This window comes from Perognathus longimembris, chromosome 19 (genome assembly GCF_023159225.1).
Source record: "Perognathus longimembris pacificus isolate PPM17 chromosome 19, ASM2315922v1, whole genome shotgun sequence".
In the NCBI taxonomy this organism is placed as follows: Eukaryota; Metazoa; Chordata; class Mammalia; order Rodentia; family Heteromyidae; genus Perognathus; species Perognathus longimembris.
In genome coordinates this window covers 41,194,443-41,221,241 of record NC_063179.1, presented here as the reverse complement: position 1 = coordinate 41,221,241, position 26,799 = coordinate 41,194,443, and the positions used below count along the sequence as shown (strand labels likewise).

General features: G+C 39.9%; 1 protein-coding gene across 1 annotated transcript in view; it reads right to left on the bottom strand.

Annotated features, from left to right (window-relative positions):
* The window catches only part of Ankrd31 (ankyrin repeat domain 31), an 88,542-nt gene extending 67,324 nt beyond the window's left edge, over positions 1-21,218 (bottom strand). Inside the window, exons 1-6 of the mRNA XM_048368262.1 lie at positions 21,029-21,218; positions 13,452-13,525; positions 11,233-11,342; positions 6,662-6,702; positions 3,460-3,536; positions 1,386-1,429 (exon numbers count right to left, since the gene is read on the bottom strand). Coding sequence (XP_048224219.1) covers positions 1,386-1,429; positions 3,460-3,536; positions 6,662-6,702; positions 11,233-11,342; positions 13,452-13,525; positions 21,029-21,183 — 501 coding nt within the window. The 5' untranslated portion in view covers positions 21,184-21,218. The remainder of the gene's footprint in view (positions 1-1,385; positions 1,430-3,459; positions 3,537-6,661; positions 6,703-11,232; positions 11,343-13,451; positions 13,526-21,028) is intronic.
* Between the last annotated feature and the right edge of the window lie 5,581 nt (positions 21,219-26,799).

Sequence of the window (26,799 nt, the reverse complement as noted above, 5' to 3'; positions counted from 1 at the left end):
GTATGTTGTAAATCTCTAAGGAAACATTAGGGTACAGCGTTCTCTAAGCTTTTTCTTCTAATAAAATATTTCTCTCAGATGATCTATTAATGTCAGAGTGCTAATGACTAGGAAATATTGGTGAAAATGGAATGCTACTGAGAAAGCAATAGCATCAGTCAGTATTACCAAAGTCATCTGAAACAGACCCAAAGACAAGAAATTAAAAATTTGGGAAGAAGCAAAAGAAAGAATATGTATTTATCCAGTAGACAGACACCATGAATCAGTATTTCTCTTAGTCCTCACAAGAACTCTATAAAGCATATATTAGTGCGGCAATAGGAAATATGTAAGGTACAAATAAGACGAAATAATATACGGTAGGGCTGGCCTATAAAGGTCCTTAACTGCTCATTTTCCCTAAGGATAGTGTGAGTCAACTGTGGACAGAGCCAGTTGTATAGTATTATGGTTCCCACAGAACCAAGTAGAAAGCAAAGAAAAAGTAAATACCTCATACAGATTAGCAACCAGAAGAAAAAGCAGTATTTCTCCTGAAATATATGTATTTTTTTAAACAGAGTAACAGACAACCAATAGAAGGAATTTTTCCACATCATCTATACAAAGTAAGATATTTCCACATGTTTTGGTCAGTGACTTTACAGTATGTCTCTAAAACCAAGCAATTACTAAATAAACATAAAAAGGTCTAGGAAAGACCTATCAGAGGATCTCAACAGCTATGTACATATGATTATATAAGATGGCTAAGCAAAATGAACTCCAAGAGATGGAAACGGGAGGATTTTACTGTTGTCATTATGTTTAATGTACTAGATGAATTTCCTTTGGCGTACCCCCTGTGGTTACTATATATGATTCTGGTACACTGGATATTGCATATATGCTTATCTGAACTAGAGAAGGGAAAGAAAAATGAGGGAGGGTCTAACAAGTAAGACAAGAAATGTACTCACTGCCTTATTATGTAACTGTACCTGCTCTGTACATCACCTTGTCAATAAAATTTAATTTAAAAAACAAAGAAACAACACCAAATAAACAACAACAGAGTAACAGACAACCAATAGAAGGAATTTTACCACATCATCTATACAAAGAAAGATATTCTTCTAGATAAAAGATATTCTTCTAGCTAAAGAATAGAAGATTTAATGTGGTAGGTAAGAAACAGAAATCAAGAAAGTACTACTACTCTAAACATAAGAAAAACTGAATATAGGAGCAATATTTCAGTTGAATAAATTTTTATTTAACTAAAATGGTTTGGTCACATTACTTCCTAGAAGTAGGTCTTTATGTGCTTGGGGCTTTAACTTAAAGCACATTTAAAAAAATATATCAATGTCTAAGACCTACATAGCTATATAGCTACCAACCTTTTCTGGGCATAACAAAATTTCAGTATTTTCAGCTTCAGGTCCTAAAAAAGAAAAATATGCCTTTATTCTACTTTTATTAAAATACTAAAAAATCCTTATTCACATTTTATAATAATGTAACTTGAATTCCCCTAGACAATTCAAATGACATATTATATATTTTAAGTATGTCAATTTATTGATATAGTATTATTATGTAACAAATGAAATTAAACAATGTTCCAAATACTTAAAAATATTTTATATGGCTCATGCTTGTAATCCTAGCTACCCATAAGGCTGAGATCTGAGGATTGTGGTTCAAAGCTAGCCAAGGCAGGAAAGTCTTTAAGATTCATATCCAATTGTCACCAAAAAGCAGAAAATAGAGCTTTCAAGTACTAGAGTGCTAGCTTGAACACAAAAACTCAGGCCTTGTATCCAGGCATAAGTTCAAGCACCAGGATTGGCACAAAAGAAGATGAAGAAGAAGGAGGGAGGATGGAGGGAAGGTGGAGGAGGAAGAAGAGGAAGAAGAGGAGGAAGGAAGGGAGGGAGGGAGGGAGGGAGGGAGGGAGGAAGGGAGGGAGGAAGGAAGGGAGGGAGGGAGGAAGGGAGGAAAGGAGGAAGGGAGGGAGGGAGGGAGGGAGGGAGGGAGGGAGGGAGGGAGGGAGGGAGGGAGGGAGGAAAAGAAAAGCAGAAGCAGGAGAGGTGGAGGAGGAAGAAGACGAAGGGGGGGAGGAAGAAAGAAGATCTAGGAGTCACCTAACTTCTAACAGCACAAAACATACCTGGCTCCAGATAGCTCAAAATCCTTCAAATAGCACCCCATGAAAAAAGCATTTGACTATTAAGTTATCAAGTTTCCCCTGATGACTGAGTCTGCCATGAAGACAGAAGAAAACAACCCATTCTATTCATTCAGGATGTCCCAGGCCTACAATTATGTGAAGCCAACCAATTAATTTTACTTAGAAAACCTGAAACATATCAAAGGTTAGATTTTGTAACATATTATGTGATTCCAGAATGCCATCTTTAAGCTTTATTTGACAAGTGTTGCTAAAAGCTTTAGTCTTTTTATTATATAGTAACTTGTTCTGCTAATATTGTCGCAAACTTATACCTTCTATTAGCATTTATTTTTCTGGTTGTGGGGCTTGAATTCTGGGCCTGAGCTCTTCAGATCAAGGCTAGCACTCTACCACTTGAGCCACAACATCACTTCTGGTTTTCTGGTGGTTAATTGGAGATACAAGTCTCACGGACTTTCCTGCCTGAGCTGGCTTTGAACCATGATCCTCAGATCTCAGCCTCCTGAGTAGCCAGGATTACAGGCATGAGCCACTGGAGCCCGGGCATTAGCATTCTTATTTCCTAAGAGGTAAGGGATCTAGACTCTAGAAAAGTATCCTTAGTTGGATATCACTTATTTGTTATCTTGGAACATAGTTAGATGTCACTTCTTACATGATTTCATGTCACTGTTGGTCCTTCCTTTTCTTGGTACAATTCTTACCTTTTCCAAGATAATTTACTCGTAGTTTATCACTTTTCTTCTTTTTGAACTTACATAGTGATAAACAAAAACTCCTATCCTTTATAAAGAGCTTTATGAGTTTATCTTGAAATTTTTTCATCTATCTTTGTAACCTTTTCTTATAATACAAGGTTTCATTGATTATATTCACTTCTGAGGAGCAGGAGCAAGTAAAGGTAACTCAAAAAGAAAGGGTTTTTCTCCAATTTAGGTAGAACTAAGGTAAAACTGGTCCATGTTACTGCCAGTCAAGAAAGGCAAGACATATATATTAGTGATGGTATGAACAAAGAAAACAAACTTGTTCATATTTTTGCTCCAAAAATCATACATAAAAAAGGTCAGACATTTGAACTAGCAGATACTTACGGCAACTTACTTATTCCTCGATGGGCCATTCAAGCAGAATGGTTCAAGATTAACAGCAACACTAATTTCTTATTTTAAAGAGGTATAACAGACCAACCAACCTATATGGATAAATCCATATCCAAGTCTTAAAGTATTAGAGAAAGACAAATTTTCTGTATATTTCTCCTCATGAAAACATACCTCCAATGTTCTGCTGGTGCAATGAAAGCCCAGACTGGGAAAATGACAAATTGGACATTGGAAATTCTTCTCTAGTCCTAAAAAAAAGTCAATCAACTGATTTTTAAAAATCACCTTTTAAATGGAAAGAAAACATTATTTGTCATTCAAATATAATTTACCGTATTTTTTATCACCAAAAGAGCTTTCCAAATAAAACTTCTGCTACACCATTCCGGAATTATTACCAATTTATTAACATTTATATTTCAAATGACTGCAAAATTAAGTGAGCTGAAAAAAATGAGTGAACTTAAAGAACATAAATAAGTGAATTACATTTACATCTAAAAGCAGCTTTGGAGTTGGCTGTCTATCTACAGAAGCAGCAGAATCAGGGAAAAATTGGTTCTGAAGTATGCAGCTTAGAGATTACATCCTCAAGCAAGTCCAAAAATACAGCAAAGCTTCATATAACTTTTTTTTTTTTTTTTTGCCAGTCCTTGGGCTTGAACTTAACGCCTGAGCACTGTCCCTGGCTTCCTTTTGCTCAAGGCTAGTGCTCTACCACTTGAGCTACAGTGCCACTTCTGGCCTTTTCTGTTTATGTGGTGCTGAGGAATCAAACCCAGGGCTTCATGTATGCGAGGCAAGCACTCTACCACTAGGATATACTCCTAGCCCCTATATAACTTTAAAAAAAAATTTACTTATAGCTAAGTGCCAGTGATCTCAGGAGGCTGAGATCTGAGGATTGTGGGCAAGAAAAGTCTGTGACACTCTTATCTCTAATAAACTACTCAGAAAAAGCCAGAAGTGCTGTGGCTCGAAAGGTAGAGTGCTAGTATTGAGCAAAAGAAGACCAGGGACAGCACCCAGGCCCAGAGTTCAAGCAGTTTTCTGGCTCAGAGTCAGGGTTATGTACCCGTTGTCTTCCACAAGAAGTAAAAGTGGTGGAAGGGCTCCAGGCTCTTTTCCCTCTTCCAGTACGAGTCTCCCTTCTCAGGCAGGAGAAAAGGGTTCCGCCCAAGCACTCTGTCACCACCAGTGCTGGTCTCCCATGGAAGGGGTCCTTGGTGGGGTACTCATGGTTCCTGCTGTTGGTTTTGAACTAACTGGCAGTGTTGTGGTGAAAGTTTTCTTCATCTGGATGTGGCGGTCTCATGTTCCTGATGAGTAACTCTGGATCTTAAGGTGTATTGCTGTTTGCACTGGTTGGAGGCGCAGCATGACCGTGGGGGTGGCATTGCAGCTTAGAGGCTCTGCAGGCACAGGATGGGGGTGGGGAGAAGACACTTGGCAGTGTATGTTAGGGATAAGTTCTTCCTTGTTCTTGCTATTCCACTTATATTTTCCTTATTATTGTTCTCTTGAGGTGAAGTGCCTGCCTAAATCTTTGTTTGATCAGAGAGAGCTAGGGTGATTCCCTGTTGCTACTCTCCCAACTCCCAGAAATCTTGGGACTATTATTTTATAATAATAGTTCTCAAAGTTTTTGATCTTTGGATTCCTTGACACTGTTAAAAATTACTGAGGATCCTATTTCCTAGAGGGAAGGACACAGAGAATGTGGTAGAAGGGGTCAAATCCATTTTCCAAAATTCTAATGTGAAAGCTTGAATCTTTTTCATTGGCAACATCACTATCAGCTATTTTCCTTAAACTGACTAGTTTGTTTTACTCGTTTTCAAGAAAACTTCTACCGTATAATAAATATTATTTCGAGTTTTAAAAAATGTCAAAAGATTTTACTTACCAATGCTTACAACTCCAAGAAGTACACCTCTGCTTTCTTCCAGACTACTTCACAAGTCAATATATACACACATAAGTGCTTTAAGCATACTTACCACTTTACCATACAGACTGTTAAACAGATAAATACTCAAAAGTGGATACTTATTTTTAAAAAGGTAACATTTCTACTTCTCAAACATACTCTTAAATAAAACTAGCTATTTTTTTAAACAGGTAGAAAAGAGCAGTACAAAACACACACACACACACACACACACACACACACATACACCAAACAGGATAGCTACTAGTATTGTGTGGTACTACTGACAGGATTCCTATTAAGGCTCTAGCATTTTTACTACCATTGCTTTGCAAGTATCATTACAAATATACACACCATGAAAGAGCCCCCCCTCAAAAAAATATTTATTTAGCATTGCTTTAAAAAGGATTTTGAAGCCGGGTACTAGTGGCTCATGCTTATAATCCTAGCTACTCAGGAGACTGAGATCTGAGAATTGTAGTTCAAAGCCAACCCTGGCAGAAAAGTCCAGTGAGATTCTTATCTCCAATAAACTACTTAGAAAAAAAATGGAAGTGGTGCTGTGGCTTAAGCGGTAAAACACTAGCTTTGAACACAAAAAGGCTCGGGGACAGCACCCAAGCCCCAATTTCGAGTCCCGGAACTGGCAAAAAAAAAAAAAAAAAAAAAAAAGATTTCCTCACATTCCCTTAATGAATCTCAGGAATCAAGTCCATGGACCAAACACTGAGAACCAATGGTTTGCTTTTTTTTTTTTTTTTTAAGTAGTATAGGGGCTTAAATTCAGAGCTTCACGTTTGCTAAAGTGTCCTACCACATGAGCCACTATGGTAGCCCCTTTTTGCTTTGGTATTTTCAAGATATTATGTCATTTTATGTTCCATCTAGACTGTGATCCTCCAATCAGTGCTTCCCTCCATCACTGGAATGACAGGGACGAAACAGTTGCCAGCAACTGTGTCTCCGCTGTAACTTGAAATGGCAGGTGTGCACCACCCTACCCAGACGCTGGTTGAGAGGGAGTCTCACAAACTATGCTTGAGATGGCCTCAATCTCAATTTCTCACCTCCACCTCCCAAGTAGCTAAGAGTACAGACATCAAGGACCACTGTTTGAAAGGGACCTAAAAAATAGTCTCTTAAAGGATAACAGTTAACACTGTCTAATTTTAATAAGCCCTACAATTCCTATGCTATACTATATGATCACCTTTTACATAAATTTAAGAGAATGAATTAACTTACCTTCATCTGATTCAACTTTCTTTTGAAATGAAATTTATCTGGATTTTGTAAGCAACATATATTTATTTATAATATACAGAACATTTAGTTAATATATACAACTCTAAAATTCTTAAGAAAATTAATACTAATTTTAGACTTGAAATATAACCAAAAACAACCCTAATACAATGAGCCAAAATTTAGTATACTTACTGTAGTAGATCTTGGCTTAGTGTTGTTTCATCTTGATGTTGCTAGGAAGAAAAATAATTTTTTACAACTGATGAACATTAATGCAAGAAACTGAAAATTAATATTTAAGATAATTATTGCATTATACTTTCTTAGTTTCGTGTGTGTGTTTGTGTGTGTGTGTGTGTGTGCGTGTGTGTGCCTAGATGCTACCCCTGCACATTTTTGCTCAAGGCTAGCATTCTACCACTTGAACTTCAGCCAAACTTCTGGCTTTTTTTTTTGGTAGTTAATTGGAAATAAGAGTCTTATAGACTTTCCTGCCCAGATTGGTTTCAAATAGCAATCCTCAGATCTCAGCTTTCTGAATAGCTAGAATTACAGGTTTGAGCCACTGTTACCAGCTTATTTTCTTTTTATCATGACAAAAACCAACATTTACCATCTTAACCAGATTATATTACAGTTCTATGGCTCTAGATAAAACACAATTTGTGAAACTATCACTACCTTCATTTCTAAATTTTTTTAAAAAACTAACCTAAAACTAAAACTAATCTAAAACTCCAAATTAATTTCCTCATCCATAGCAACCACAATTCTACTTTTTGTCTCTCTGGATTTGACTGCCCAAGGAACATCATTTAAGAAGAAACATAAAACTGTCATTTTTTAAAATTTGGAACAGTATCTTCAAGGTTTTTCCATGCTACAGTGATTTTTTAAGGCTGAATAATTTTCCATTGAAATTAAGTACATTTGCAATGAACAATGAACCTGACACTACAATACTTCTTCAAGTACCTGTCTATACTTATGTATACACTCAAAAATGTAGTTGATATATCATATTATTGTAAGTCTATGTTTAAGTTTTTGAAGAAATATCATACTATTTTCCAGTGGCTATATTATTTACCTGTAAAACACCAAATTCACCTCATCTTAGTCAACATTATTTTTTTATTGTAAAGGTGATGTACAGAGAGGTTACAGTCACACATCAGGTAATGAGTACATTTCTTTTTGAACAGCGTGACTTCTTCCTTCATTTTCTCCCAGTTTTTTCCTATTTGACCCCCTCCCCCACAAGTTGAATAGTTCATTTTCAACATAGTGTCTGGTGAGTATCACTGCTGCATTAGTTCACCCTTTGTCCCCATTTTTCTGCTCCTTATCCTCCCCAAACAGAAAAACTTACATACAAGACAAAAAGTACAGAAATCAAAAAGCTGTACACACTGCCCTACTATGTAACTGTACCCTTTCTGCACAACACCTTGTCAAAAATTTTTTGTTTAGGGCTGGGAATATGGCTTAGTGGCAAGAGTGCTTGCCTCCTACACATGAAGCTCTGGGTTCAATTCCCCAGCACCACATATTTGGAAAACGGCCAGAAGGGGCGCTGTCAGGTGGCAGAGTGCTAGCCTTGAGCGGGAAGAAGCCAGGGATGGTGCTCAGGCCCTGAGTCCAAGGCCCAGGACTAGCAAAAAAAAAAAAAAAAAAGAAAAGAAATCAGGGGCTGGGGATATGGCCTACTGGCAAGCGTGCTTGCCTCGTATACATGAAGCCCTGGGTTCAATTCCCCAGCACCACATATATAGAAAATGGCCAGAAGTGGCGCTGTGGCTCAAGTGGCAGAGTGCTAGCCTTGAGCAAAAAGAAGCCAGGGACAGTGCTCAGGCCCTGAGTCCAAGCCCCAGGACTGGCCAAAAAAAAAAAACCACACACACACAAAAAAAGAAATCTAAAAGCAACAAAGGCAGGAGTGGGGGCAGGGAGGGAAGTAAAATAACAAAAACCTTCTTCCATTTCTTGGAGTTCATTTCAATAAACATCATAGCTATTAAGCTTTTGTGAGATCCTCTCCTAAGAATATCCTCCTTTAGTCTCACTGTGTGAATATTTAGAGTCCTGTTTAATTTGTCATGTCTAAGTGTAATTTTTGTCTTTTACCATCTATTGTGTTTACTTGTAGATGTATAGGCATGTTCTAGTTACTACAAATAAGGGAAAGTATGCATCCTATGTTTCTTTGTGTCAGGCTTACTTCACTTAATATTTTTCCAGGTCTTTCCATTTCCTTGCAAATGGTACAATATCATTTCTTCTGATGGATTAGTAGGATTTTGTTGGTTTGGGTGCTTGAACTCAGTGCCTGGGCACTGTCTCTGAGCTCTTTTTTGCTCCAGGCTAGTGCTCTACCACTTTGAGCCAAACTTCTACTTCCAGTTTTCTAGTGTTCAGTTGGAGATAAAAGTCTCACATACTTTCCTGCCCAGGCTGGCTTTGAACTGTGATCCTCAAATCTCAGCCTCCTGATTAGCTAGGATTACAGAAACCAGCCACCAATGCCTGGCCAGTCAACACTTCCTATTTCCCATTTTCTTTTATAATAGCATACCAGTGGCTGTGAAATGAGGTATCTATGTGGTTTACTTTGCATTTCCCTAATGCTAAGCGATGCTGGACATCTTTCCATGTACTTATTGATTGTTTATACTCAGTAAACTGCCTTGTTTGTGTACTTACCACACAGTTTGTTAGACAAGCACAGTCAAAAATAAATAAATGAATAAAATCCAAAGAAATTTAAAAATAAAAAATTTTACTTCCTACACATGCATTACAAAGCTCAGTTATTACAGAGGTTTTAAGTTAACATCAGTTGTGTTTAAATCATTGTGTGACATAAGTATTTCTCCACCATAAAATACTTAAATGTAACTCAAATCAAGCAATGCCCATGATTAATTTAAGAGATAAAGTAAAATATTTTATATTTGTTGAAAGGACACCATGTCTTTATACTAAACTGCATCTTGAGCAATCAGTTTTTCCTCAATTGCATTCTCCTTAGAAACATATAACTATGGATATCAACTGCCTACCTTCTCCAGTGAAGTACCTATTAAAATACTTTGCTTGTTTTTATTGGGTTATTTCTTGTCACTTCACTGTAAGAAATATTTATATATTCTAGATATTAATCTCTTATCCAGGCACAATTTGCAAATATTTTCTCCCATTCCATAAGCTGATTTTTTACTCCTGTTGATAGTATACTCTGACCAAAATGTTTTTTATTTTTATTATGTTTAACTTATTCATGTTTTATTTGGTTCCCTATAAACCTTAAGAGGAAAAGAAAATGTTTTCACTCTGTTGTAATATTGAGGAGCCATTCTTATCAAGTTCTAAGATCTAATACTTTCCCCTTTGTTTCCATTTTAAGACTTCATAATATATTGGCCTTCATTGTTTTAAAAGAAATCCATGCCTTAAATGCATTATCAGTATTAAAATTCTCTAGGAAAAGATCGTTCTTTGGAGGTCCTCTGTATTTGTTTCTATGATCAGTAATAAAACTACCTCAAATAAGCCAGGCACTAGTGGCTCATGCCAGTAATTCTACCTACTCAAGAGGCTGAGATATGAGGATCACAGTGCAAAGCCAATCTGGGTAGGAAAGGCTATGAAATGGTTAGCGCCAATTAACTACCAAAAAAAGCTGGAAGTGGCTTAAGTGGTAGAATACTAGCCTTCAGCAATCTGAGGTCAATCTCTTAAGCTGAGTCATGGATTACTGGTATACCTAGAAGCTGGATGAGTTCCAATAGCCCTAGTTCTCCATGAAATATCCTAGGTTTTATATGAACTATAGTGAAATCTTAATCACTAGTATTCAGTGTTTCACTTGATATATTGTTGATAATATTTGCTTAGCATATCTTTTTTCCAACCAACGTACCCAAATGTATTTATTTACATAGCATTTTAAATTTTTCTAACTATCCAGATGATTGCCTTTAGATTATTTCACATAGACAAATGATACTATCTGTACAATGCTTGAGTATTATTAAATACTGAATAGCCTGACTATCCCATTCCCTAGTATCTCAAAATGACTTTAACACATTACTTAACATTTGAATTAGAACTGCCTTCACTCCAGTAAAGCAAGTGCTAAAGCTCTCTTTTCACGTCATTTCTCTCCAAAAATAGTCCTAATCTACTTGCAACTTCTAGGCAGAAAGAACCATTTGGGAACTAAGGATTAAATCAGACCAGGATCAATTAATGAGTCAGAAAAAAAGATACCAATGGCATTAGTGATAAGCTCAGTTGTCAACGTGTTCTTATGTTTTGAAAAATCACCCTGCAGTTGGCAGAATCTTCTAATTATTCATAATACACAAAAGGAGGAAAGCGGAAGTATTTTAAATAATCTCTCTAAAATAAATGTTGGATTGAAGAAATAGACTTATAAAGAAAGAGGTAAAGGAATAAGGTGCCAGTAGCTCATGCTTGTAATCCTAAATACTCAGAAAGCTGAGATCTGAGGGTCAGAGTTCAAAGCCATCCCAGACAGGAAAGTCCCTGAGATTCTTAGCTTCAAATAACCACCAAAAAGCTGGAAGAGGAGCTGCAGTGCTCAGGTCCTGAGTTCAAGCCCCAGCACTGGCACGAAAAAAGAAAGAGAATAAAAGGTAAAAAGAATCATTACAGAATTATCATTGGTAATATCATACTTTGAGAGATATATTTACAATTTTAATATATATGTATTTGATAAACACATGACATACCTGTAATACTGTATCTGCACTAAGAATGGGCATTATCTTATTTTTATTTGTTTGCTCTTGTAAGTCTTTTCTGAATTTTGGCTCAAGTTTAATCTCAGGAGAAAGCATGCCTAGAAGGAAATACAATCATAAATCATATTTCAGGGATAATATCTATCAAGAGCTAACACATGTACATCCCTTAACAACAAATTTATTTTTAGATAGCTATTCTAAGGAAATAAATAACTAATCAGTAATACTAAATATTAGGACATTCATATTTAATAGCATTGAGATATAACATAAATATTACTCATGCACTAAATAAGGAATATAATGTATATAGCAGGTAGCAACTGAAAAGTGCCTTTGGTGTAGCACTTGTATGTCAACAGCTGAGGAGATTCTGGCACCCTATAGCTGATGGAAACCCAAGGAAGGAGTCAGACTGAGAACAATAATTACCTTAGTTTGAAAGAAAGTGGTGGAGCAGATGGTTTGTTGTGTAATTCAAAGTTAAAAGGCACATTCTGGACTGGGAATGTGGCTTAGTGGTACAGTGCTTGCCTAGCATGCATGAAGCCCTGGGTTTGATTTCTCTTTACCATATAAACAGAAAAAGCTGGAAGTAGAACTGTGGCTCAAGTGGTAGAACGCTAGCCTTGAGCCCAGAGAGGCTCAGGGATAGAGCTCAGGCCCTGAGCTCAAGCCCCAGGTCAGGCAAAAAAAAAAAGGCACTTTCCACTTAGTCAATCCAAGAAGCCTATTGGATCCGCAAATGAAACAAATAAGATTTGACAAGCCGCCAATCAATGAGACAGACACAGAAACGCTGGTACAAATCAAGGATAAAGACACTACTGCTAGTGTCTACTTACAAGAAAACTTGCTTGTTGGGCACCAAGTTTTAGCAAGTTTCTTGTTACTAAGGAGGCTAAGATCTGAGGACCGTGGTTCAAAGCTAGTCTGAGCAAGAAAGTCTGTGACACTATTATCTCCAATTAACCACTAGAAAACTGGAAGTGAAGCTGTGGCTTAAACTGGTAGAGTGCTAGCCTTGAGCAAAGAGAAGCCAGAGACAGTGGGACATTGCTTAGGCCCTAATTCAAGCCCCAGGACAGTGGTGGAGTGGGAGGAAAAGCAATAAAAATTAGCTGGGTACTGGTAGCTCATATTTGTAATCCTAGCTACTCAGGAGGCTGAGATCTGAGAATCATAGCTCAAAGCCAGCCAGGCATTAGTGGAGCTGTGACTCAAGTGTTAGAGTGCTAGCTTTGAGCAAAAAAGCTCAGGTACAGTGTCCAGATCCTAAGTTCCCAGGGCTAGCATGCACGTACACACACACACACACACACACACACACACACACACACACACCTAATTTATTAAAAAGTTATTGTCCACTTTTATAAATGGACAAGTTTTAGAGTTAAGCTAGAGATTTGGGAGAAATTAACTATCCAGATACCACTTCAAAACTGGGCCCTTTCTAAAAGTCTTAATCTATCTTCTGGAAGCTATAGTTCCCATTGTTGTCTCTATTGCAATAGATCTTAATAGTCCTTGGAACCTACTACAAATGTCTACAAGAAACTTTGTGCAAGCTAGAAACTGAGGTGCATACTTTGAAATCTCAGCTGCTGTGGAAGTAGAGGCAGGAAGATCCCAAGTTCAATGGCATCCCATAAAAAATGTTTGTAAGTCACTAGCTCAAAAACAAAATGAAAACAAAAGAGCTAAGTAGAGAGTGCTTGCTTAGCAAGTATACAATTCTGGGTTCAATTCCCCATTACACAAGAAGAAACTAACTTTATAATGCTGAAATATAAGACTAAATACAAAAAGCAGAGCTGATGATATGGCTGAAATAGTAAAGCACCTAAGCCTAGAAAGCATGACTAGAAAGACTGAGTTCAATCCCCACTACTGCCAAAAAATGAAAACATAGGACAATCATCTATTGTGTATGTACTAGTGGGAGAGGGACAGATGAACAGAGAGAAGGAGGGGAAATATATTCAAAATACTTTATGAACATGAGTGAAGACTAAGATAACTTGATAAGACTAGTTTGGGAAGGAGGAAGGAAAATAAGGGAGGAGATGATTATTATCATGATGCATTGTATACATAAATGGACATGTTAAAATGGACAAGTTAATTGATGCTAATTTTTTTTAAAGCAGCAGTTAATTACATGACCAAACTGATATAATAGTAAAGAGAATTTTTCTCACCTTGGCACATTCCATTCATACCAGGATGACGACTGAACACAGATCTAGAAGATATGTCTTGATCAAAGAGCAACCTTTCAAATAACAAAAACAAAAAAGGCACAGATTATTATGTATCTGAAACAAAACCTAATATTTAACTGTCATTTTTATCATACCTGAACTTGATAAAATTCTCAATTTTATACTACTTTTAATACTTATATTTCAAGGTATTATTTCAGAACTGTATATTTAAACTGAAACTTGGTTCAAGAAGAAAAATATAGTCATGTTCATTTTTACAAATATTGTTATTAATTTGGGTATTTGGCAGTAAGGAATAACTAGCAATAGTTTTAACACCGGTGAAATTAAATCACTGAGGAACCCTTATTTTAAATTTGTTTGTTTGTTTTTTACCAGTCCTGGGCCTTGGACTCAGGGCCTGAGCACTGTCCCTGGCTTCTTTTTGCTCAAGGCTAGTAGCACTCTGCCACTTGAGCCACAGCACCACTTCTGGCAGTTTTCTGTATATGTGGTGCTGGGGAATCAAACCCAGGGCTTCATGTATTAGAGGCAAGCACTCTTGCCACTAGGCCATATCCACAGCCCCTTATTTTAAATTTTTTACTCCATACTTCTCTATACCATGAATAAGTTGAGATTAAAAACTCACGGGCTACCCTCAACAAGTGGGCTAAAGACTTACAAAGAAACTTCTCTGATGAGGAAATGAGAATGGCCAATAGACATATGAAAAAATGCTCTACATCACTGGCCATAAAGGAAATGCAAATCAAAACAACATTGAGATTCCATCTCACCCCAGCAAGAATGTCATATATCAAGAAAACTAATAATAACAATTGTTGGAGGGGATGTGGCCAAAAGGGAACCCTACTTCATTGTTGGTGGGAATGTAAACTGGTTCAGCCACTCTGGCAAGCAGTATGGAGATTCCTCAGAAGGCTCAATATAGAACTCCCCTATGACCCAGCAGCCCCACTGTTGGGTATCTATCCAAAAGCCCACAAACAAAATCACAGTAATGCCACCAGCACAACAATGTTCATCGCAGCACAATTTGTCATAGCGAGAAGCTGGAACCAACCCAGATGCCCCTCCATAGATGAATGGATCAGGAAAATGTGGTACATATACACAATGGAATTTTATGCCTCTATCAGAAAGAATGACATTGTTCCATTTGTAAGGAAATGGAAGGACTTGGAAAAAGTTATACTAAGTGAAGTGAGCCAGACCCAAAGAAACATGGACTCTATGGCCTCCCTTATTGGGAATAATTAGTACAGGTTTAGGCAAGCCATAGCAGAGGTTCACAAGGCCCAATAGCTATACCCTTAGGAACACATAAGATGATGCTAAGTGAAATGAACTCCATGTTATGGAAACAATTGATATATCACAGTTGTAACTACTTTCAACGTCCTAGGTGTATGTGTAGTTTCTATTATTGATGATGCTCTTGTATCACCTTCCTATGGTTGTACCTACACTATCTCTGTAATCTTATCTGAGTATATTGGAAATCGTGTTTACTGGTATTGGAAGTAGGAAATTGAAAGGGAATACCAAATTTGAGAGACACAGGGTAAAAAAAGAAAAATAACGACAAAAGCAATACTTGCAAAACTGTCTGGTGTAAGTGAACTGAACACTGGGGGGGGGGGGGGGAAAGGGGGGAGGGAGGGGGGCATGAGGGACAAGGTAACAAACAGTACAAGAAATGTATCCAATGCCCAACGTATGATACTGTAACCTCTCTGTACATCAGTTTGACAATAAAAATTTGAGAAAAAAAAAAAAAAAAAAACTCACGGGCTAGGAAAATGGCCTAGTGGCAAGAGTGCTTGCCTTGTATACATGAAGCCTTGGGTTCAATTCCCCAGCACCACGTATATAGAAAAGGCCAGAAGTGGCGCTGTGGCTCAAGTGGCAGAGTGCTAGCCTTGAGCAAAACAAAGCCAGGGAGAGTGCTCAGGCCCTGAGTCCAAGGCCCGGGACTGCCCCAAAAAAACCTCAGCTTACCTGAGTATATATATTTTCATAACATATAGGCAGAAAATTCTTTGAATTTTTATAATGTATTTCTTACTGTTATTACTATACTTGAGACAGTACTGAAGAGACAAAGAAAAAAGACACATGAAGCAGCCCTGGTGGCTCATGCCTATAATCCTAGCTACTCAGGAGGCTGAAATCTGAGGATCATGGTTCAAAGCCAGCTCAGGCAGGAAAGGCCACAAGGTTCTCAGCTCCAGGTAACCACCAGAAAACCAGAAGTGGAGCTGTGTATCAAAGTGATAGAGCATGAATCTGGAGCAGAAAAGCTCAGGGACAGTGCCCAGGCCCTGAATTCAAACCCCATGACTGAATTCAAACCCCATGACTGACAAGGAAGGAAGGAAGGAAGGAAGGAAGGAAGGAAGGAAGGAAGGAAGGAAGGCAGGCAGGCAGGCAGGCACATGACCCATGGCCCTCAATAATCTCCAAACCTAATGAGGGATACAGACTAAAAAATAGCTGTGACTCAAAGCAGTGAGTATACTTAGAAAACGTAAATATTTATATTTTTGTTTAAAAAATCATCAAAGAGATAGGTGTAGTGTTCAAGCCTGTAGTTTAGGTTCTTATGGGTAAGGGATGAACCTTGAATACAATATGCTAATTGAAATAAACCAGACAACAAGGGACACACACTACGTGATTTCACTTATATGAGATATTCTAGAGTAGTTAAATTAAGGGACAGACTGTAAAATGGTAGCTTCCATGGGTACGGGGAAAAGGAAATAAGGAGTTAGTATTTAATAGGCACACAATGTCACTTTGGGAAGATTAAAAGGTTCTAGAGACAGTGATAATGGTTGTAGAACAATGTGGAAGTATTCAATGCCACTAAAACATGTACTTAAAATGGTTAAAATGATCAGTTCGGGCTGGGGATATAGCCTAGTGGCAAGAGTGCCTGCCTCGGATACACGAGGCCCTAGGTTCAATTCCCCAGTACCACATATACAGAAAACGGCCAGAAGCGGCGCTGTGGCTCAAGTGGCAGAGTGCTAGCCTTGAGCGGGAAGAAGCCAGGGACAGTGCTTAGGCCCTGAGTCAAGGCCCAGGACTGGCCAAAAAAAAAAAATGATCAGTTCATCTAACATACAATTTATCACAATAAATATTGAAATTAAAATAATTTTCAGGACCTACTAGTGCAACAGCAAGTCATCTGTACTTAGGCATGAAAACATAGTTTGGTACTAAGGGCTTTTGGTTTCCTTACTTGCTCAAGTTCATTTTTACTTTATTAGCACAACTCTGCCCCCTGCTGGTCACCCAAAGGATTACAGTTAATTCTAGACAATTCATTTCATATAGAAACCTTTCAGTATGCAACTCTAAAATACTCTTAATCTTTCAAAATAACCATAATTATTATATGTAAATAAATAATTCCTTAATATTATTTAGCTTTCAGTTTGTGATAAGCAGCTTCTAAAGCAGTGCCTAGTATGCATTCGCTTCTGAGTTGTACGCATTGGTTTTTATGTCTTTTGAGTCTCTTAAAAAGCTGTAAATTTGGCTGGGCACCTGTTATCATAGCTACTCAGGAAACTGAGATCTAAGAATAGAGGTTTGAAGCCTGCCCAGACAGAAAAGTCTGTGTGACTCTTAGCTACAATTAATCAGCAAAAAGCTGGAATTGGAGGTGTAGCTTAAGCAACAGAGCACCAGCCTTGAGTGATAAATTTACACAAGGTTTTAAAAACTCCATTTTTCACTTAAACATTTGTAATATCATTAAAATTCTTCCCTATTCTATTAGGAATTTATATATTCATCATAAAGATACCTTGTAATTTAAGCTTTATAATAGGTCAGTTTACCTTATTGATGGATTTTTATTTTTTGGCAGTACTGGGGTTTGAATGCAGGGCTCTGTGCTTGCTGGACAAGGGTCCTATTCCCTGAGTCACATTTCCAGCCCTTTGCACTGTAGTTATTTTTGAAATGGCAACTTGCTTTTGTCTTGGGCCTACATGAACCATGATCCTCCAATTTATACTTCCTACTGCAGCTGGACTGACAGGCAGGTGGTACCATGACCAGATTGTTTTGTTGAGGTGATGTCTTGTGACCTGTTTTGCAAGATGAACTGGAACCATGATCCTCCTAATTTCAACCACAAAACAGGTGAGAGGGTTGTACCACTATGCCCAGGTACTGGCTGAGATGGCTCGAGAATGTTTTGCCTAGGCTGTCCTTAAACTGTGATACTCCCAATCCCTACCTCCTGAGTAGCTATGATTACAATTATGCACTACTACCATCCAAGTCATATGTTAATTACATGTGATTTTACCCAAGCCTGGTGAAAAATAAAAATACATTTGAAAAACAATTTTTTTTGGCCAGTCCTGGGCCTTGGACTCAGGGCCTGAGCACTGTCCCTGGCTTCTTCCCGCTCAAGGCTAGCACTCTGCCACTTGAGCCACAGCGCCGCTTCTGGCCGTTTTCTGTATATGTGGTGCTGGGGAATCGAACCTAGGGCCTCGTGTATCCGAGGCAGGCACTCTTGCCACTAGGCTATATCCCCAGCCCCTGAAAAACAATTTTTTATAAAATTCTTCCTTAGGGCTGTAATATGTCCTAGTGGTAGAGTGCTTGCCTAGGATGTATGAAGCTCTGGGTTCGATTCCTTAGTACCACACACACAGAAAAAAAGCCAGAAGTGGCACTGTGGCTCACGTGGCAGAGTGTTAGCCTTGAGCAAAAAGAAGCCAGGGACAGTGCTCAGGCCCTGAGTCCAAGCCCCAGAACTGGCAAAAAAAAAAAAATCTTCCTTATGCATTACTCAGCTCACTTGCCAGAATTTTGTCAAACACAAGTCTTAGTAATCATAAAGCCTAAGGAGGACCATCTGCACTGTAGTACAAATTTTTGAGGCAACAGTAGGACCAAATCTAGGCTTTCAAGTGCCTTTTCATACAATATTAACACATGACATCCTGAATCTTTGAAAGTCTTACTCCCAAAGGTCACCAAACTCTCAGTTCTTAGCAAAAAGATCTAAGTAATTACAACATTTCTTAAGGCTTACTTAGCTATAGTCAACTGTGTAACATTCTGTCTGCTAGAGATTTCTGCCATACCAGGGCCTTAGTTTCCTATGGGAGCTTGTACATGAAAGACAGTTAAAATGAACTACATACAGCTAAGCAAGAGGATGAAGAAGAAAGAAAATCAAAACCACTACCATTCTGCCCCACCTCTATTTAATCTTTGATTTTATTTTGATGCCAATGAAAGAATATTAATTTTTAACCTTGGGCTATGAGGGCTGAAAGAATGTTTCCTTGACACTGCAGGAAACTGTTTAAAAATAAATCAGAGTGGAATAATGATTGGGCTAACAAAACAGGCCACTCATTACAACTGAAAACTGTGGAAGGGTTGGGAATATGACCTAGTGGCAAGAGTGCTTGCCTTGAATACATGAAGCCCTGGCTTCGATTCCTCAGCACCACATATACAGAAAAGGCCAGAAGTGGCACTGTGGCTCAAGTGGCAGAGTGCTGGTAGCCTTGAGCAAAAAAGAAGTCAGAGTCAGTGCTCAGGCCCTGAGTTTAAGCCCCAGTACTGGCAAAAATTAAAAAAAAAACTGTGGAAACATTTTTAAAGCTACCTGGAAATAAGAAAAGTAAATTAATAAGTGGATTGAAGACCAAAGTTGCAATGAGAATAGCTACCTATAATGGGAAAGTCCAATTGTATTTTTGTTTTGATTTTTGGTCTGTTTTGTCTGTCAGGTTGGTTCAAGGCCTAATCCTAGGCCTACATAGTGAATGAAAGGAGGAAGAGAGAGAGGACAGAACATGAATTTATACAAATTCAAGAAGATAAGTGAATGCCAAAGACAAACACAAAGAAAATCATGCCCAGACATATCATAAACTGTTGAGAATCAAGCCAGGCAAAAAAAAAAAAAAACCAAGATTTTTAAAAAATTAAGAGGGGGAAAAAACGATACCTTCCATATGAAAGAACAATAATTCAAATGCAGTTGACTATAAAGGGGTAAGACTTTTTTAGAGTTATTGAACTGTTACAAATCTTAATTGTGGTGGTTGCTCTGAGATTTCATGCATTTGTTAAAACACTTCCTTTGTGTCAAAAAGAGCAAATACTACTGCATAAAAGAACCAAAACCCTTCACATCCTTCCTTGCCCCCCATCTAATTAACCACATCCCACCAAATTTATTTTCTAAAGATTTCTCTAGTTTTCCCGTTTCCCTCCAGACCTACTGTCTCTTACTAGGCAAGCACTCTTCATTTCTGTCTATAACTACTGATGATCCCTAACCTCTACAGAATTGTTTTGGTAGAGTGCTTGCCACATATATAGAAAAAGCCAGAAGTGGCGCTGTGGCTCTTGTGGTAGAGTGCTAGCCTTGTGAGAAAAAAAAAAAAAAGCCAGGGACAGTGCTCACACCCTGAGTTCAAGCCCTAAGACTGGCAAAAAAAAGGGGGGGGGGTTCCTGTTCAAATTATACCAGCTGTAAATGGAAAGTTTGTTAGAAATTTAGAATCTTAACCCCTACCCTGGAACTCCTGAATTAGAATCCACAATTTAACAGGATTCCAGACTGAATCATGAGCATATTAAAATCCAAAAGTTTTACTAAGGCATATCAGACCACGGAAATCTTCTACTAAAAGCCTCTTCATAAGGACTCCAAGTAGAGATCATAAGATGTTTGAGGCTTTGTGATCACACCCTACCTTTCCTTTTCACCACTCTTTACCCCATCTTTGATGATTCCATAAGGCTTAACTGTAAATCCCAAACAGATGACCATGATGTTGCGCCTGTCTCTAGAACTTTACTCACCCAATTCCTGCACCAAGAACCCAACCTCTTTCTCGTCTGGAAAACTACTAACCCATCTTCAAGCTTCTACTCAGAAGTCAACCCAGAGCAAAACTCTTTGAGACCCAGGACTGAAGGAACCGCAGCCCTTCTGGTCTTTCTACAGCATTTGGAATATACCTCCATCCCTGGATTTCCCACATCATACTGAAATTATCTGCTGGAGTCTTTTTCCTGACCTGATGTTTTCTCAGAGGTAGTGGCATCATCCTTTTGATTCCCCCCCCCCTCCACTCCCCACGGGGGGGGGGGGGCTCTACTTCTGGCTTGGTTAGGCACCTGTTTCCTCAACATGCATTTTCCTGAGAGAAGTTCAATTAAGCATCTGAAGCTGGGGGAGGCAAAAATTCATTTGAGGAGCTCACTCCTGCGCTATCTGCCTGTGCAGAAGGACTCGGGGCGCTGGTCTGGGAAAGAGGCATGGCTTTTCTGCCCTGCTAATGTCACACAGCCACGTGCTGTGAACTTTATCTGTTCCCTAGCTGGGGTAGGGGGGCCAACGGGGGTGGTGTTGGCTCAACTGCAGTTTCTTCACGCGGCCGACTCCCCAAGGCCTCGCCCCGCCGGCAAGGGGGCACCCACGTCCCCCCTCGACCCCGAGGGCCTGCAGGGGTCCCACGCTCGGCCCCCGAGTGAGTGGTCACCTTCTCCACGGCAGTTCCTCGTCTTCTGGGTCGCTGTCGGTCACGGACCCCTCAATCACCGTTTCGTCGCTGTCCCAGTCCAGGGCCTGCGCACCTCCTTCCGCCCTCGCCTCACACGCGGGGTCTTCTTCTCTCCTCCCTTTCAAGCTCTCCATCCCGGAGCTTCCCTTTCCCGCAAGCAAGGGGACGCTTTGCGCTTTGCGGGGTGCACCAAGTTAGGAACTCCAAAGGGCAAAGTTCAAGGCAAAAGCCGGGCCTCGCCGGGCAGGGGAGGGGGGCGGGCTGGGTCGGACCCTGAGGAGGCCCGCGAGCGAGCGAGCGAGCGAGCGAAGGCCGCACGGCCGGCGGCGGCGGCGGCGGCGTCGTCGTCGTCGTCGTCCGGCGAGCAGGAGGTCGACCGGCTCTTCCCGCCCGCCGGCAGGGAGCAGCCGAGCCTCGCGCGCACACACGCACGCACGCACGTCAGAGCCGCGCGCCGCGGCGGCCCCGCCCCCCCGGCGCCGCGGCCGGAAGTGGCGCCGCGCCGCGCCGCGCCGGCTCCCGCGCGCTCTTCTGGGCTTTGGGCTTCCGGCTGCCTTCGGCGGGTGGCGAGGGTTGCGCAGGTTCCGCCGTGCGGAAGGCCCAGCCGGCATCTCATCCCCTGCGCTCCACCTGGGGAGCCCGGATCCCGCCTGCCCTCTGTGGCCTGGCCGTCGGCCCGGCCTTCCGAAGACACCGAGAGCGACTGGGCGGGCCCTGGAGCGCCTCCTCGCCCCTTCTCCCCTCGGACGCTTCTCGGAGGTTTTGTGTCTCACCAGAGCCTTTAGGTTAGCAATCTAATCGACGCATGCCCCCCTCTAGCTCTGGAATACAGATTGTGTAGGTAAGGTGGGTAAGGCCCTGTCTCAAGTGTGTGTGTGCGCGCGCGCATGCCTGCTCAGTACTGGGCGTGCATGAGCGTTTGTGCGCATGCCCAGTACTGGGACTTCAACTCAAGCTCTCTCCCTTCTAGTCTGGCAATCTACCGCTTAAGCCACCCCCCCCCTTTTTTTTTTTTCTGGTTACTTGTAGATAAGAACCGCTTGGATTTGTATGCGCATGGATTGGCTTCTGTCCTCATGTCTCACTGTCCAGAATGCCTAAGTAATGAGTCACCAGAACCTATGACCCCTGCTGTCAGTTTTTGTAATAGTGGTACAGTGGATATTTACAGGTTTGGCTAGTCTTAACCGGTTTTACAGAAATGAAAAAAAAAAGATTGCTAATGCTTAGTATTGGAAATGAAGAAGAGAAGAGAATAGTTCGATCTCTCCTTTTGGAGTGTTTGGCAATATCTATCCAAACGTTTCCCTTGTACACACCCTTAGAGACAGCCTTTTTGCTTTTAAGAGCTTATTCCTGTATTATTACATTTGCACCAATTATAACTTTAGAAGGGTGGAAGGAAACACTAATCCCTCTCAGCTGGGGATTTTGCTGTAGATGATCCCTTGTCATTGCAAAGAATGAAATACACTTATATATTTGAACAGATTTAGGTGGGTTGCATTATTAGCACAAAAGCCAAAGCTCGGGCTAGGAATATGGCCCTGTGGTAAAGTGCTCCCTCGTATGCATGAAGCCCTGGGTTCGACTCAAAAAGCTGTAAGTGGTGCTGTGGCTCAAGTGGTAGAGTGCTAGCCTTGAGCAAAAAGAAACCAGGGACAGTGCTCAGGCCCTGAGTCCAAGCCCCAGGACTGGCAAAAAAAAAAAAAAATTTTTTTTTTCTTTATAAATTCAGTCTAGCCTAAGTGTTTTTAGAAGACTTCAGTGGTGCACTCTACTAACTTCTTTCATGTTCCCACACCACTCATTCACTGGCTTGCTCACATCAGCTTTCAGCCTTATGGCCTCCATTCATAGCCAAGTGCTCTGTACAGCTGCACCATTTTGTATCTTTCACATCATATATTTTACTGTACCTTTTCTGTTCAGAGACACACGTCCTTACTATTGTAATTAATTCCTACAGCACAGTCATCTGCTAAACAGGTTTGTGCCTGAAAGTAACAAGCTATACCACATAGCCTTGGTATATAGTAGGTTATATTTATTATCTGGGCTTGTGGAAGTATACACTCTGATGTTCACACATGGTGAAATCACCTAATGATGCATTTCTCAGAATGTATCCCCAACATTAAGCAACATAAAGCTGTATAAAGATTGACCATCATGATTTAGGCACCAAATATCATAGAGCTAAAACTGGCTCTTCATTTAGTAGTGCCTCCTAGCAAATGAAAAAATAATATGATTTCTTCATGGAAGGTCAAAGTTGAGGTCTATTCATTTGCAAGCTAGTTACATGAGTAAGAAGCAGTAGTCAATGTTGGCAGAAGCAATGTGATTGCAGTGTGCATATATATATTCCTATTAGAGTAGATATTACTTAGATTTGTCATTTCCTCTGGTATTAATTTCACCTTACGCTTCTCTGCTCTCCTCTAGGCTTCTGTCTTTACATGTGTTTCGCAACATGATGCCTGTATGGCTGACTAAAGGACTCACTGTCCTCCAAGGAATACTCTCAGAGATCAAAGACTTGTAAAATGTATTCCCCATACTATGATTTCTTCCAGGTTCTTCTTTACCACATAGCTAACCACAGACTCTGACCTCACCAGCCTGGCCTGTGTAGAGGACAGAAAGAGGAAGAGAAGGAGGCAGGAAAGTTCCTACCTGTTATCATGGTATCGGGGTCTGCTGGAGCCAGCTCCTGCTAGTTTTTCAGAACAACTGTCTGATTTTCAGCCATTTCAAAATCACTACTCTATCAAAGTACATAAACTCATAATTAAACTACTTCTTAAGGAGTAATGCAAAAGATACTAAAATCTCGTCATTTCTAGTAATTTTGCTATGTTTGATTTTTTTTTAATTGGCAGCAGTAAGTTTTGAACTGAAAGCTTTGTGCTTACAAGGCAAGGCACTCTACCACTTCAACCATATCCCTAGCCCTTAATACTTTTTTTTGCTGGTCCTGAAGCTTGGACTCAGGGTCTGAGCACTATCCCTGAGTTTTTTTTTGCTCAAGGCTGGTGCTCTACCACTTGAGCCACAGCACCACTTCTGGCTTTTTTGGTAGTTTACTAGAGAGAAGAGTTTCACAAACTTTCATGCAAGGGCTGGCTTTGAGCCATGATCCTTAGATCTCAACCTCCTGAGTAGCTAGGATTAAGGGGTGAGCCGCCAGGTGCCTGGCCCTTGTTACATCTTATTACAAGGTCAGTAGAGAAATAGAATTAAGAAAGAAGAAATAATAAAGTACAGAGTAAGTATTAATATTCATTTATTTATATGACTGAATCTTGTAATGCTGGGAAGCAGGTCAAATTTTAGTCAGTCTTCTGATCCTCATTCTATGTTCACTTGTGTACTCCCTTGAAAACTCCAGATTTTGCACACACACAAAAAAAACTTTGATAAGTCAATTGAGCAAAACCTCCCAACTCCGAATATCTGCTTACCATCAATATCTACTTAGGTTCCTCATTTTCCACCTTCCTTGAGGTGATGGCTGATGTTATTGCCCTGTCTTCAGCTACAGTCCTGTTACGTCCATTTAACCAGGATCTTCTGATGCTTTACCTTGTAATAAGTTTTCATCCACGGACTTCCACATTGCATCATGGCTATCAATTCCTATCTGCCAATGTTGATGAGCCTGTACTCTTCTCTGCTGTAATGTTTCATATTCCCACAGACATTTTCTTGGAAAATGTCTTCCTTCCACAATGCCTTAACAAGTGTCATCCATTCATTCTTTAGCACCTTCTACCCCCCTCTCTAGCTGATACATTGTTAAACATTTACCAGTGTTCTCCTGAGTGGCATTGATCTACAAAAGCTTTGCACCCCTAAGGTCCAGCATTTTTTTAAAGTTAACTCTCCCCTATGTGTTTTTGTAACACCTTTGGAGACCTGACCCACCAGTAGTAATCCCTTGCCTTCAGTTTCTTGTTCTGGAGAATTTACCCTGTTCCTATGATCTCTCATTTCATCTTCAGAATACAGAGAACAGAAGTCCACCCCTACCTTCTCAGCAGGGGACTGTTTGCCCTCTGGACTACCCTTTGGACAGGATTTCATCAGACTGGTTCTCTCCTGAACATATCCTGTACCTAGCTTGTAAGAAACGTTTTAGCCAGGTATGATGACTCATGCCTGTAATCCTAGCTCCAAAATCAGATCATATTCTGAGGCCAATTCAGGCAAAAATAGTTTTAAAAAAAAATCTCATCTCAACCAATATATAATTTGGCAAGTTGTCAATCCTATCATCCCAGTCATGTGGGAAGTGGAAATAGGAGTATCAAAGTTTGGGCTGGCCCAGGCAAAAAAGCAAAGCTTTATTTTAAAAAAGTAACAAAAGCATGAAAGTCTGGGGTGTGGCTCAAGAGATAGGTTGCCCACCTAGCAAGTAAGTGCAAAGCCTTGAGTTCAAATCCAGTACTATAAAAATAAAATAAGAGAAATGACATTTTATGCTTGAATAAATTTTAGTAATACTCAGAGATCATTCCCTTTACCAACAAAGCCAAACATTTAATATTCTCAGTGTAGATGATGGCTATTGGCCAGCTCATATTGAACTCTTACAGGGGGGGCGTCAGTCTCACAACTGATTATAGTCTATGACAGCAATCATTTTGGAGTGCCTTATTCAAAACTTCTAATTTAGCACAAGAAGATACCTTTTTAAAATCAGGATAAGAAAAGACTTCTTAAAAAACAAGGAAAAACTTAATGCATTAAATTCCCACACACAAAAAAAGGAAAGACCAAAGGGTTATGTAACAGTAAAATCAATAACTTCTATTTATACAAAGACACTTTGCACTTTCCCAATGAAAGTAGAAAAAAACCTGACAGGGCAATCAAGACAAAAAAACCCTACCCATCACAAATACTGTGATCAAAAATATCTACGTCTCAAAAAGTATCCTAAAGGCATAGTCACTGTGGTTCCTGCCTATAGTCCTAGCTGCTCAGGAAGCTGAGATCTGAAGATCATGGTTCAAAGCCAGCCAGGGCAGGAAAGTCCATGAGACACTTATCTCCAATTAACCACCTAAAAACCAGAAGTGGAGCTGTGGCTCAAAGTGGTAAAGCACTAGCCTTGAACAAAAAATCTCGGGGGCTGGGAATATGGCCTACTGGTAAAGTGCTTGCCTCGTATACATGAAGCCCTGGGTTCGATTCCTCAGCGCCACATATATAGAAAAGGCGAGAAGAAGTGCTGTGACTCAAGTGGTAGAGTGCTAGCCTTGAGCAAAAAGAAGCCAGGGACAGTGCTCAGGCCCTGAGTTCAAGCCCCAGGACTGGCAAAAAAAACAAAAACAAAAACTCAGGGATAGAACCTCTGAGTTCAAGCCCAATGACAGACCAAAAACAAAACAAACAAAAACCTCTAAAGTTTAGAGTCACAATTTCAAAAAAGATTAAAATCTTAACTACTGAAATTCTGAAAGCCAATCTCCCCAAAACTAATTTTCTTTAAAACAACATCAGTAACAACAAAGTCTATATAAGGGATAGAAAGCTGAATTCTGGAAAATACGTCAATGGTGAAAACTTCAGCCTGAAAATATGACATTTGTCTGCATTGGCATTCCTTCTAGTAAATGAAATTACAGGAGCTTTAATTAATTAAAGCCACATCTGCCTGTAATAGTCTGGGAAGTTACAGATTGCTCAAAAATAAGACAGTGGCTGGGCATTACAGACTCATGCTAGCTACTCAGGTGGCA